General features: G+C 42.4%; 1 protein-coding gene across 1 annotated transcript in view; it reads right to left on the bottom strand.

The window, feature by feature from the left end:
* Positions 1-14,444, bottom strand: part of LOC120841888 — a 32,399-nt gene that overhangs the window by 2,466 nt on the left and 15,489 nt on the right. Inside the window, exons 3-4 of the mRNA XM_040212887.3 lie at positions 11,509-11,524; positions 3,725-3,866 (exon numbers count right to left, since the gene is read on the bottom strand). Of these exons, the coding sequence (XP_040068821.1) occupies positions 3,725-3,866; positions 11,509-11,524 (158 nt within the window). The remainder of the gene's footprint in view (positions 1-3,724; positions 3,867-11,508; positions 11,525-14,444) is intronic.

Here is a 14,444-nt window from a genome sequence, read left to right as displayed (position 1 = left end):
TAAACCGTCGATCAGTGTACGTGCAGATTTTGTACCGGCGCTGCAAATACATACGTCGACTAGACATAGCCGGTGTGCACTCCACCGTGCGAATATCGTCACGTATTAATTTACTTTTTTCATTTCTTTTATCGACAAATTTTTAATTTTTTCCGCAGTGTACGTGTTACCATGGCGATCAGTACGAGTGTTAACGCCACTCCGCGTGGCCCGTGCGGTGCCAGTGCCCTCTGTTGAACGTAAAGTCACTTCGCTGACGAGACACGTCGCGTCCAACGAACGTTGCGAGGTTCAGCACTTCCCGATCGTCCGCTAGAGACAGTTTAACAAACACAAGGCCACGCCTCGCGTTCCTTAAGCTGTCGGCGAGTAAAGCGAATAATGGTCGGCGGAATCCCGAAGCAGACCCTATTCTGATAGCAATGCGCGTTACCGAAAGGAGTTCGCATAACCATTTTTGTGGGGGTAACTTTTTTTTAATACGATTTGCTTCGCGTGCATTTTACGAGCGCCAAGGCCGCGGAACGCGTTGGCACACGTATGATTTTATCCTGTTGCGAGAGCTTGAGGTATCTTCCATGACGTCGTAAGAGCGATGCGTGACGAGGCATAAATCAGACGCCAACCTTATCGCAGGAAGTTTCGCGTCGCTCCGAGTTCCTCTCGCGAAGCATTCTACGGGAAGGCACTGGTATTACCCGTTTCGGGCTGCGCATACGAGCGCGACCGGCGCCACAATTCAATGGAGCCAACCAAAGAGCGTCACTTTGTACGTTTTCCATCACGGGCAAAACCAATGTCGCTCAAAGAAAAGCGCAGGATCGCAGCGCATCCGCTGTGCGTGATTTTATTTTTGCCGGATTTTGGGCATGCGCGCAAAGGGAACGAGCGCCGTGACGATGCACTTTTGCTGCTGCCTTACTGAGTAAAAATTCGTAATGTCGTCTGCATTCGGCCGTAGTCTGAAACCGCTTATGGTCACAACATTTCACAAGTCAGAACGTCCAACAGGCTACGTGATACCCGAGCCAGAACGTCTAATGGGTCAGAACACATATAGGTCGAAACAATCACTGGGCCAAATCATTCGAGGAGTTAAAACGGCCATCCGAGTCCAATGAGCTAAAACATACATCTAAACGTCGACGTTCGTGGCGTAGCCATGGATATTTTTCATTCGGGGAGTGTTTTCCTTTGGTAGTGAGGTTTGCGGTTTGAGGTAAGATAAGATAGAAGAAGTGTGTACGGACCCCCCCCCCCCCCCCCCCCCCCCCCCCCAACACCTCTTATTCCTACTATAATACGCTCAGGATGAAAGTTTTCCGCGGTGTTAGATTTTAACTGGAATACACAGGGTGTTCCACGTTAGAGTGACAAGCACTCCTAAAGGTAGTGTATCTGAGGTAAAAAGGAAGTTTTGTCGTAACGCCATTACTCGTGGTGGCGGACGTCAGAAAATGCGAGATACTTACTTATTAGTTTGCTAATTCACAAAATGGACTAATTAAATTATTGATTAGTGAAAACAGAATTATGGTTTTAATTAGAAACTTGCTTAGCGTCATAGAAAACCACTAATATCAGTCATTTTCAGAAAGACTGAGCGCGTGAGAAACTCAGTAGTGCGCTAAAATTACCACTCGTGGAGCAGCTGCAAGGTTGGGCTCCGTGGTACACGGTCCGCGGACGAAAATCGCGATTCGGTCCGCCGTGTGAATCGGCTATAAGAGACGGAAAAATCGCGCTGGTGCCTTCCCGCAACCGCTACCCTTGTACCTGCTCCACGGGTGGTAACTTTAGTCCACCACTACGCTTCTCACCCGCTCAAAGTCTTTCTGAAGATTAGTGATTTAGGAGTTTTCGATGACGCTCAGTAAGTTTTTCTAATTGGAACCATATATCTAATTTCACAAATTAAAAAGTTCACTAGTCATTTTCAATTCAATAAAGAACTAATTAGTAAGTATCGTGCATTTTCCGACGTCCGCCACGACGAGTAATACGGTCCCGAAAAAATTCTCCTCATACCTCGAATACACGAATTTTAAAAATTTTGCTCACTCTTACGTGAAACACATTGTATATGGGTGGTTTTATCTCAACTCAAGCACGGATTTGAGACCAAATCTTTAATTTTGACGAAAAAAAGATATGTTTCGGGGGAGAACCCTTTTGTGACAGGGTGTGCAAACCGCAGGTTCGGCCGATTTTCTGTTCTCGAGTTATGGACATTTTAAGAAGCCGAGGCGCAAACTGACCTTACTCTCGCCTGTCGGAGGTGTCATTCTTTACTCCTTTCTACTTTCTGCCTTTTTTTTTTTTTGGTAGTGCAATGCAACTTTTTTTGGCCACTCTCAGAGTAGGGATCACATGTGGTGAATAATTTTATTGTGATTATTTATCTTCACTTCTTTTTTACATATTGTGAAAGTCTGTCCCTTTGACAATATTAATCAATGCTTGACCAGCTCTGCCGTGTGATCTATTTGAGATATCGTAACAAATTTAGTATTTTCAGAAAGCTAAGAGTATACTCTTTTTATTGATAACACATTTAATGTTGTGTGCATAAGAGAAAAGGCAGTGTATTATCGTAAAGCAAGGACTATTTCAAAATTTTTGCAAGTTGGAGGTCGATTAAAAAAAAATTGCAATATTCATTTAGCTGACTTTTTTTTTCTCTAGCTAGCTATTGCAGTGCTTTATAAGGTGCTATAGACGAAAGATGTAATATTTTGTTTGTATGGCAGCTCTAAAAGCATGAGGCTGATTTTGTTTGACTGTTTTGTCAGTAAATCAACTTACTCGCAAAAATACGCTAATTCAAAATTGCCGCCTCTCATTTTTTTAATAGATACCTGTGAACACACGTATTCTCCAATAAATAATTTTAACGCGATTATTTATATGAAATATATTTTAGAAACTTTGCCAATATGATGTTTTTGGACAATATTTGTGAAAGTTTACCAGCTCTTTCGTGTGACCTATATGAGGTGTCTTAACATATTTAGTATTTTCAGAAAGCTTAGAGTATACTCATTCTGATTATAACAAATTTGATGTTGTGTGTAAAAAAGAAAGGGCAGTACTTGGTCGTAAAGCAAGGACTATTATATAAAAAAATGTGAATGACAGGTTGATTTTTTTTTAAATCCTACCTTTTATTTGGCTAATTGTTTTCTCTAGCTACCTATTGCAGTGCTTTATAAAGTACAATAAACAGAAAATGTAATATTTTGTTTGTATGGCGGCTGTAAAGGCTTTCATTTGGGTTTTTTTTCACTTGTCGCCCAGTAATACAAGTGACTCACAAAAATACACCAACTCATAATTAACGCCTCTGAAATGTTTAGTAGCTACTTGTAAATTCCTTTAATAAAAGAAGATGCAAACGGCGAGCTATGCTAATTAAGTGTCTAGGTCATGATATCTTTAATGTTTTCTTTAATTGTCAAACCGCCTCTCTGCAACAATATTTGACGATAGTTCAGCATGCTGTGCTGTGTGACCTAATCAATTTATTTTTATGATATTTACGTCACCGTAAAGCTCCAAGTAAGCTATTTGAGTATAATTTGAATATTGTACGCTAAGTATATAACGCGCAACATGTACCTGAAAAACGTATATTTCGAAAAACTAGCAAGTTTGGAGTCGTGTAGAATAAAAATGGCGCGATAATATTTTCTTTGTGCGAGAGTTTAGGTCGAGGTTTAGTTACTTTTTAGTAGTGAAGAGTTTTGTCATCTGTTCATTCTCCGACTTCGTATCAGTCCACCTCACACGGACACTGTAGACTTTTTCAAACATCTTGACGAACTTTTCTACTGCAGCTTCGAGATTGAAGACCTTCGGGGTGTCCTCTAGAGAGAAAAGAAGCAAAGTATTCAAACAGGCCGTATTGCTCGCATTTATATACCCCTAAAATGTGTATTAATATACGATGCTATCATCCAAGAGAAAAAGAGAGTAAGAAAAAGAAAAAAAAGCACAATTTTTATACCAGAGTGTAATGTTAGGAGGTTGGTAAAAGTCCATGATAAGAACAACGTGAACAGAAACGAGAAGCATCCCCAGATATCTGCATGATCGCATTCTTAGGCCATTTCTTAGCGGGTTATGACAGCCCTACTATATAAGTCCATGCACTTAATATTTAAGAAAAGATATTGCAATAACACATTAACGTTCAACTTTAAAGATGTTGCCACGCAAATCCTCTATTATACGATATACTACAATTCGTTTGCCAAAGTGTCAAGATGATGGCATGTATACAGCAGGTTCCTCGCCGAATAAGCTTTTTGAAGTATTGCCACCACGGATAGTCCCTGAGCTAATCGAATGTACAATGTATTCTTAGATAAACAAAACACAACCTAACTATATTTTAAATGTTTTTTCCCAAATCTTATGGAAAATTTTGTGGCTTCTATTATGGTTATTTTTATAAAAAAGAGAAAATCATATTTCGGCAGTGCCTCTCGTAATCTTTTGACAACCTGCTAAGCTTATATGCCCCAAAAATTTAAAAATAGAAACAAAGAAAATTTCAAGATTTGATATTTAGAGCAGCCCAGAAGAATTCATACCCTGCTGAGTAAATTTTTCTCTCAAAGTTATCTGCTTAGGTTCCCGAGTTTAATTTTCAAAATCAGGTGCGTTTATACTCCTTTAGCCTGACGTTAAGATTCGTTTCCAAAATTATTCTACAATAAACTAGCTAACAAAGACAGCAATGTTACATTCAGATACTTTTTTCATACTACAGAATTGTGATTCTGTAGTATGAAATTAGATTATATTAGAAGATTAGAAATGAAGTGGCCGACATACTAGCCCGCTACCGTCACGACCGAAGAAAATACCCGGCACCGCACCCAAGACTATCAAGAGATGAAACCACCACCCTCCGAAGACTGCAAACCAACACGTATTTCCCCCAGCACCCTTTTTCATGCTATCTACCCTGTTCAATACCCCGCCAGCTGTGATTTTTGTCCTCCCGGCAACCTTTACCATCAGGTATGGGAATGCCAACAAACCCCGGACCTCACTCCCAATCCCACCCGGCCCAACGAGCCAACGAGCAGTGGATGGCCGTCCTGACACGGCCGGAACCTGCAACATCCAGCAAGACCTGGTGACGAGGGCCCGGGTTGCTAGCCACAGCCAGGATATCCCGGACTGAGTATGCCCTCCATCGGGCGGGTTCCCTAACATCTGCGCCTGATGCTCGCTAAATAAAGATTTATTCGATTCAAATTTTCAACCTATCCTCATTAATGTTTTTTTCTCTTCATTACAAAAGGTATTCTAACGTATAGAATAAAACATGTTTGTGCATAACTGAGGATTAACTGTCCTTGTCAATTTAATATTGATGGATATTGTTTGATCAAATATGTAACTAGAAACGGCCTCAAGATAGCGAGTTTCTGCTTGAAAACATGACTCGACAGAACAAGGCTCTCCTCTGGACCACGTAGGAGTGGGCAAGGGAGCATAATTATCAGTTTGTGTGGCACCGAAATGGACCGTGCTACAACTGTGAGGAGCGAAAGGGACTTGTTGAACTTGAACTCAGTGCTGGTACTAAATCCACCCTTAATCTTTAAGTTGTGTTTATTGTTCCCATCATGGCAGTCTCAGATTATGTATTACCGTCCCAATTTGAAGCATATATTGGAAAAGAGGTTTCTTCCTCGTCTTGTTGTCTGCATGTTAATATTCAGTCAGCCAAAACTAAAAGTGTTGATCTTGAGTGTCTTTTTTTGCTTAGTTCATTGATTTTGACATTATCATGTTTTCCGAGACCTGGCACATGGAATATACTCACGTTTTTAGGCTACCGCCATACGAATTTTTTTTTCTCAATCGCACTAAAGGACGAGGGGGAGGTGTGTGAATTTTGATTGAGGAAAACATTCAGGGGGGGGGGGGGGGGGGTGCGAATTATTGCCTATGTTTAGCGTAATCACTAAGGACTATGAAGCTTTGTCACTGCGAACTAAGCACGGTATTGTCTCTGTGTCATTTATCAACCTCCCAGTGGCGTTTGGCTCCTCCCTGTTTGGACTTTTTAGGTGTTTTTTTTTTAGTTTGCTAATGAAAAGCTCAACATTCTATGTGGTGGTGATTTTAACATGAACGTGCTAAATAATAGTGTTTCAAAAAGAGAACTAGAGAAGTTAATAATCATGAATGGTTGTCAGAGCGTAGTCAGTTTACCAACTAGGGTAAATGTTACTTCAGAAACGTTGATCGGCTGGTTCATTACAAATTACAAGGTAAGCAATGTAAGGTCTGGAGTAATAAGTTTAGACCTTAGCGATCATCTTCCTCTTGCTATCTGTGTTAAAACTAGCGGTATAAAGAAACAAATGCCAGTGTCTTCTGTGTCAGTCTAGTGTATTACGCCGGACGGTTTGGAGAGGTTTGCGCAGAATGTAGCTAACACAAACTGGGATAATGTTTTCGAAAATGGAGACCCCAATGAGGCGTACAGTTTATTTTTGGAGCGCTTTAAAAGCCTTTGCAGTGTCGATTTCCGATGCAAACTAATTAAAGTAAAAAAAGCGGATTCGGAAACCTTGGCTAACGGTTGACTTACTCAACCGTTAGTCAAGGTTTCTTCCTGCCAGACCAGTTTTCTTCAAAACGACTGATTTAGAAGTATTTTCCATAGTGCCAGGCTGCGCTTGAGGGCATTATATTTTATGTTTTGTGACTAACTGGGAACAGGTTTGTTCTCAAAAAGTTCAATGGCAAGGCGCAGGTGCATAAAATTCAAAAGACAAACTTGTGATTTCAAAGGCGACTGGTTACGTACTAAGTTTTTCCTTGTAGTTAACGTACGTGAACAGTGTGCATTTTTAATGGGAAGGTTCTCCGATGTTGTTTTTTTGTATTGGTTACTTGCAACTGGTGTTTTGTGCTTGTGTTTATGGTATGAAATTTTCAAATGTAAAAGTTCTCCAATGTTTTTTTTTTTTTTTTGATGGGCTACTCGTTAAATAAAAAAATAATTTAGATGGATTCACTGTTGTTGAATTTTTGGTGGGCTTGGGATCAGTCAAGCTTTTTGCAAACAACTGTGTTTTCCTTGTCTTCCACAACATCGTGTTTGTCAAAAAATAAAAGCAAAAATTGTTATTATTTTTAGTGCGTTACAATTACCGAACCATACCTAATTTGAGGCGGTGCTTTTCAATATGGTCTTATTACGGAAGATTTGTCATGATGGAAGCGGATAATAAGATTATCATTCGCATTTTAGCAATGCAAGCTTTGCTTCTGTAGACCATGCGGACCACCGCGCTTCCCATGCACCCCAATTTTTTTTTATGTACTGAATTAGTTATTTTTGATGACACTCAGAGTTAACTAATTAAAAATTATCACAAATTTGTAATAGTTATTCGAGTTATTGGGGCGATTAAACCCCTCTACATTATGTCCCCCTTGGCTGTCTAACTCACCTTCATAGACTGCATTAGTGTAGCTAAACTAACACCCTGTATATAATATATAAATATAACAAATGTAATATCAAAGTATTTTCGGGCGTGGTGTAAATGCCGCATAAGTGACACTTTCTAAGATGATGCTGCACAAGGCGGAATGCAGATATAAATCAACGGGTAGAAACTTATGTGCCTGAAACACTCTGGGCAACCTGCTGGTCAAAATCTTTGATCCAGGTTGCCCGCACGTTAAATCGTCTTTAGTTATTTCCACATTTCCACCGCGAGGTGGTCAAGCCCAATCGGCCACGCGAGCGGCGCTCCGCCGCTGATAAAACACCGGCGCAGAAGTATGCGAGGGGCTTTTGGGGTCGCCGTGGACCGCGTTGCCCCTTCCGCTAAGCGTTCCGCAACGAAGAAGCCGCTACTGCGCCTGCGCGCCGATGGCCCTGACTGCAGAGTTCCGTGTATCGTTGCGGAGGGCGTTGCGCGACGGCGAAAACGGTATACGAAAACTTTTTATTGAATGACTGCGTTTAACCAGTTCCTTGTGTCATTCTCCGAGGCGGGTAGCATGAAGGAAAATCCTACAACATGTACGTATAAGGCCGACATTGCATCCTTAGAGACGTCTTATACTGCATCAACCAATGATACTTGCACATGTTTTGTGCTCTAGACCCACTCACGTCACATTGAATGCGTTCAATCATCTTGCGCACCAACACAACCATAGAAACCACACTTCGTTTCATCTTAAGATCAGGAGCAGCTGACGCTACGAATTGATGGGACCGATCAGACGGCGTCGAAAGCGCACCATCATGGTGTTCGTCATGATTCTGCTCTTGTGACGTGCTTTTGATGCTGACTGATTGGTTAAACCACCGCGTAGCGTCGGCTAGGTATAGACTTAAAGCAACTCTCAAGTTCTTTTTGTAGAAGCTTCGTTTTGATGGCATATAGTTTGTTGGGTTTCAGTCGATACAAATGACCAGTTCCATATGGCAAGACGTACTATAGTAAACTCGCAGAAATACAAATTCAAGTGCAATGTTTTCTTGTTGCCGGGTGAGGGGGGGGGGCAATGAATATACTTGATTGCGCGGAGATTCCGAACGTTAGTATTATTGCTCTTTTTCAACACCTTGTGCATTATACTTAAAAAAAAGAAAGTCAAATATTTGGGTGGAGAAGAAGTAATATCGAAATTATTTTCGAAAACGCCGTCCGATGGGGCCTCCTGATGTCCGCTCTTGTCCTTCGGTACTTCATTTACAAGTAAAGACAGCCAACACAAATGAGAAAGCACATTCCGCTGGAACAAAATGTCTGCATTCAGTTCAAACCTCTGCTGTGTGCCGCCATTCGCTTCCTAAAACTTGCACCGTCACGCAGTCGGCGCTCTAAATAATGTCGCTAATTCTAGGAAGCTCTGCGTGTCACGATCTTTGATTCGATTTTTAATACGAAAATCGATCGCCCATGAATTTTTTTAAAAATAATTTCTCAAGGTATTGTTTTTTTTTGCACGCGGCACTCGGCCTCTGGCGGAAATTTGCACACGGCGTAAGCGTTTAAAGATGAATACGCCACGTGGGGACAAATAAGTGAACTAGAAAATCCTGCCTCAAGTTTCTGGTCATAGAGGAGATAAAAAGGGACAGGAGGAAGCGACACTGCTGCACTTTGAAAGCACAGAGACCATCCATCATGCAAGATAGTAAAAACGGTACATAAAAAAAAACCACACAACAACAGCAAGGCATCCACCTATGTAACCCAACCTTCTATAGTTTCGCTAAATAACGAGATGATAAATTTTAGATTTGGGATAGTTGTCGTCACCTTTCCACGAAATCCATTCTGTTAGCGTTGCCTCGAGCTGGGATAGTAGAATTACCTACAAATGTTGTGATACCATGTACTATAGTCGCCGACATGTTAAGAAACGCGGGGCGTGACATTTTATGTTCACGCTGCTTGATTCCTTCTTCCGAGTTCTAATCAGCTAATTCTGCTAACTCATTGATTTCGAAGAGCCATTAGGACGCTCTGTGGTCTCCTCAATGTGCGCATCATTCGCCGTCAGTGACCGCGCTCACTCACCCAGATTACAAGTGCTGTGTGTGCCGTGTGTCTGTTTTTTTAAAACAAACTTCCAGTTTTTAGCGCTTGGTTTTCTTATTTTATTTCGTACTATTCTTTATCTGCGCAGGGTTTATCAATAATCCCTGATATTGTGCTTCGTTTCATCATAAGTGAGCGTGCTGCCGACACCACGTGACGAAAAGTTGAATCAATCCGGAAATCCGCACCAAAAACGCAGCGCCACGTCGTTCATCCTTCACTTCGTGGGATGAACACCGCTAGATAAATCAAGCGCAGTGAATGTGCCCAGATTCTGCGCTTTTTTACTCTTCTCTGCATGTGTGTCACCTATGCTTTGACTGCACTCAAACTTATTTATACGATGCCTAAAACAAAGTACAAAAATATTGCTAAGTACGTTTAACATTACAATAACACGTTAACAATCCAGTAGTACTGGGTAACGTTAGGTAATATGACCTGAATCCCTATTTTTTAAACCAAAATCCACGATTTTTTTTTTTTTTGGGGGGGGGGGGGGGGTGATAAGAAGCTGCTATTATTTCCGGGAAAAAATCTGGCTTAGTGTTTCAAAGGCCGCGAACAACCTTCGAAGTTTCTTCTTGAGGAGAGCAGCAGAATGCTGCGAGCTTCTAGCCGCTTCGTGTGCGGTTTGGTCACCGTAACCGTAACGATTCAACGAGATCTGTTCACCGTAATTATAAACCTTTATTTCGGGGAACATGAGAGGTTAAGAGTGAAGTGGAAGCTCCCCCCCCCCCCCTCTTTCCACTTTAGCAGAGCAGATACTGGAAAGGGGGCGCCTCCTCTTCAGCCTCCTCTCCACCTCACTCTTAAGCCAGTGTTGTAGGCCTTACCAGAAAATTGTAACGAAATACGTTACTTGTTACTTGGAAATAAAAGGATCGCGTTACCATCCTACGTTACCACAAAATAAAAATAGAACTCGTTACCGTTACCGACAAAAAGTTATGCACGTTACTTTTGCGTAAATTTTATAATTATGAAATAACACGTTTTACTATTTTGACGTTAGAGGAATGGGTAAGCGCCATATTTCAAGAAACATTATGTTCATGCAGAAACCGAACATAATTACCTTATCTTTACGGTTTTGCATAGATACAAAAGAAAACGCAAAGAAAATCGCCAAAACTTAAAAAGTTCACATGGCTTGGCGCCTAGAACCACGAGAAAAATTTAAGTAACGTAACTACGTTACCCGTTACTTGAAATAAGTGAGGAAAGTACGTTATCCGCTACTAGCTTCGTTCGAATTACCTGCACCCCGTGCACCGGTGCAGAAAAGTGTAGGGCAAAGTACTTCCGGTATGCGCATTAAGATGCGACCGGAAGTACGCCGCCTTACACTTGTCTGCACCGGTGCATGAGGTTCAGCTAACTTGAACGAAACTAATTTCTTTTCAAATGTAACGAATATGTTACGCGTAACCAAAAAAAAAAAGTAACGCGCTACCGGTAAAGCCGTCACTTGTAACGTGTTTCCGCCAACACTGCTCTTGACCTGTCACCGACCGTAGTGGTGAAGCTAAGGTCTCCGAAAGGTTCAACACCGCAGGGCGTCGAGAGTTCCGGTTGTCTTATCATCGCTCTGCAACGAACGTCGCATTAGACGATAGGAACGGTGGAGGACGAATCACGAATCGAAATCGTGGACATAATAGTTCACGCCCGGCGTTTCTTAGGTTGTCAGGAACAATAGCGTGATATTTTAAATCTAATCGAGGTAGTGTGAATTTTTCTTATTTTTCTTAGAGCTCTGCGAAGCAGTCGAGCATGCATCGCTACGTAGATTTCTGGCACTCTACTCACACCAAAAGGTTAAGTGTGCAGTGTTTTATTTGCATCATGAATTTATTATAATTAAAACAATTTGCAGAAAAAAAAGAAAAAAGCCTCAACTCACCTGCAGTCTTCTTAGCCTGAAATTAAAACAAAAGAATGCGTGTTGTTTCGTCAATTGAACATTATATTCTATGTGCTAAATATTTTAAGGAAATGATGGGAATCAGATTTTCCTGGGACTTATAATGCACGGATATGTACCTGGTACACACAGAATATGAGTTTGGTCTTGTTCTCTTCGAAATCCGATGAAGGGTCAGCTGCCTCAAACTACCGTAAAGACAGCAACCAACTTCGATTTGAAACTTATATAAAATATAATGCCAATAGAGAAACAGGCAACAAACATGACCAAACTATAATAATGCCAAAAAAAAGAAAAAAAAATTCTTTAATTCTTCGTACCATCAATAGAGACTTTTAGGGGACCGTGTTTGCACACCCGATACTGTACGATGGGTCCTCCGGTACGAACTGCACACATGGGAGACTTCTGTGGCAGCGCATGCGCAGTTTGTACCGGAAGGTACAAACGGTTTCCTGAAACTCTCTAATGAATGGAATAATTTACCGTTAATCGACAATAATCAGCCAAACTTCCTGCCTTTGTCACTGCACTCAAAAAACACTTAGTAAAATAAAAAATGTTAGTTTCCGCTTTAATATTTGTTAATACCAATAATATGTTTTTTTCCATTCGGCATTTTTTCACACCAAGTTATTCAGTGTAGAAATCGCGTACCGCCGCCGATTCGCCATTTCCCACGTGGTCCGTCAACAAACCTAGTCCAGCCTGGTTCTTTCATGGGAGCGGGATTCCGCTCCCCGTTTATTGGTACAATAAAACACAACGCTACAAAACACTCAATCTAAACTACAAATACATACGCGAAATGTATACGCGAAATTACACAAATATTTACACACGCACGTTAAGCCAAAAGCTAAACACAAAGAAGGCCCCCAGGCCTCGTGTTCCGCGATATCCTAGATCCGGTCGTAGAGCCAATCAGAACGCACGAGGGAAGTGGCGCTTGCTGACGTGAGATCCCCGCTGACGAGCTGGCGGTGATATGGTAGTAGATTAGTTTCTGCTGCTGCCATGTACAAATCCCTTCTTAACAATTCTAAAGGTTGGTTCGTTCTGTTAAGGATGTACTCTATGTGAGCATTCCAGAAACGATTTGTAGTTAGATGAACTCCCGGATATTTGTATGGCGTCACTATCTTTTTAAATTTGTGATAGTGTAATCATAATGTAGCATGAAAAGACGGTTAGACGGTTAGTAAATTTTTTTTTCTGTATTTGCATTTACCATGTCTCACACAACACAACAATCCCATCTAGGTCTCTTTATAGCCCATAGGGCACTGCAATCAGACTGATTTGATATCTTACAGTGTGCCACAATCGTCCGCGAAAAGGCTAATTTTTGAGTACTGAAAAATGTGAGATCTTGGGGGTACCTTGGTCAAAATCGAGGCACTTCTTCCAAACTTCAAGGGTTCTTTCCTTTTTCTCACCGCATTTTTCATACAGAATGTACACATCGCGACAGTGCTATCGCGAACACGACATCGGCGCATTTACGCATTTTACTTCTAAATAGTATTAGCGAGCACGAAATTTTATCGCTTACATTATAGAACTGAATGAGCTCTTTCCGTAGCTATAATAACTTGGATGACATCCTTATGTTTCAAAGAGAAAGACTGGAAAAACCGGCGATCGCTTGTTCGCGCTAACAGTGTCGCGCTCTGTAGCAACACGCCTTGGCTCAAGAAGCTCTTGCTTAATTTTCGTAATTTTCCTGCAGCCTGTGTTGTTGACCGAGCAGACGACTGGAAAACGCGGATACGCACAAAAGCTCAATTTCGCGGACAGATAAGTCGCATGGTCGCCCCGCATGGGGCACCTGTGAAAGCAGGTGTTTGGAGAGTGGCGTCTCCACGGACCCCGAGCCCCGCAGGGGGCCCTTGCACTTTAGGTGCTTGGTGAGTTGCGTCACCACGGACCCTGCAGCTACGTGGGCCACCATACCCGCACGCAGGGGGCACCTACTTTGGTAGTTGCTTGGTGAGTGGCGTCACTACGAACCCCGAGCCATGTGGGTTCGCCCACCCACGTCTGGCTGTGCGTGGCTTAACCCGTGTCCGGGGAAAAGGGGACCCTGGTGGTTGAGCTGAGCCCGGGGTATGTTTGGACCCTTGGGGCCCCCCGGGCGAGGCAATACACCGCTTCGGCCCCTGCTTCTCGTAGACGGGTGTCCTGACTTGGCCCGACCAGGATGATTCAGTCAGTCGCCTCTTCTACCCTCTTCTTCCTTCTTTCACTTTTCCTCCCACCTCTTTCTCTTTTCTTCTACACTCTCTTCCTTTTTCACCTTCTTAGGCGGCAAGGACCAACCTTGAGTGGAAACAGGTCCTGTCCCTGAAACCACTCTAGGGTATAGTGCCCGGGCAGCACTGGTAGAGTAATTGTGTCAACCAAGCCCATCTTGCTATGGCACATTACCTACCCCCTTGTTGGGCTCCGTGGTGGGCGGTGCACCCGGGCACTGAAATTTCCTCCCATCTCATATGGGTCAGCGTAACAAAACCTTTCTTGATCGGCCTCTGAAAAGAGGCCGCACCGAAGCTCAAGTCACTCCCGAAACTTCATACTACTCGAAAAATTTCCAAAATTCCTTGTCTTGCACTCTGAAGAAGAAAAACCCCTTGCTAAACTGTCCCGTTTCCTGGTCGCCAAGGTACTAGAAGGAATCGTTGGGAAGGATTACTCTGCTAAAACGATGCCGTCCGGTGACCTTCTTGTTGAAATCAACACCAAAAAGCAAAGTGATGCCCTTCTTTCTCTCAATGCTGTGTCTGAATACAAAGTAAATGCTACTCCGTACCGCAGGCTTAATACAGTTCAAGGAGTTATCTCGGAGGACGACCTAATGGACTCATCCGAGGAAGAACTCGTCGAAGGCCTTTCAGACCAAGGAGTCATTG

Source organism: Ixodes scapularis, unplaced genomic scaffold (assembly GCF_016920785.2).
Source record: "Ixodes scapularis isolate PalLabHiFi unplaced genomic scaffold, ASM1692078v2 PGA_scaffold13__105_contigs__length_92229423, whole genome shotgun sequence".
Lineage (NCBI taxonomy): Eukaryota > Metazoa > Arthropoda > Arachnida > Ixodida > Ixodidae > Ixodes > Ixodes scapularis.
This window is presented reverse-complemented; position numbering and strand designations above follow the sequence as displayed.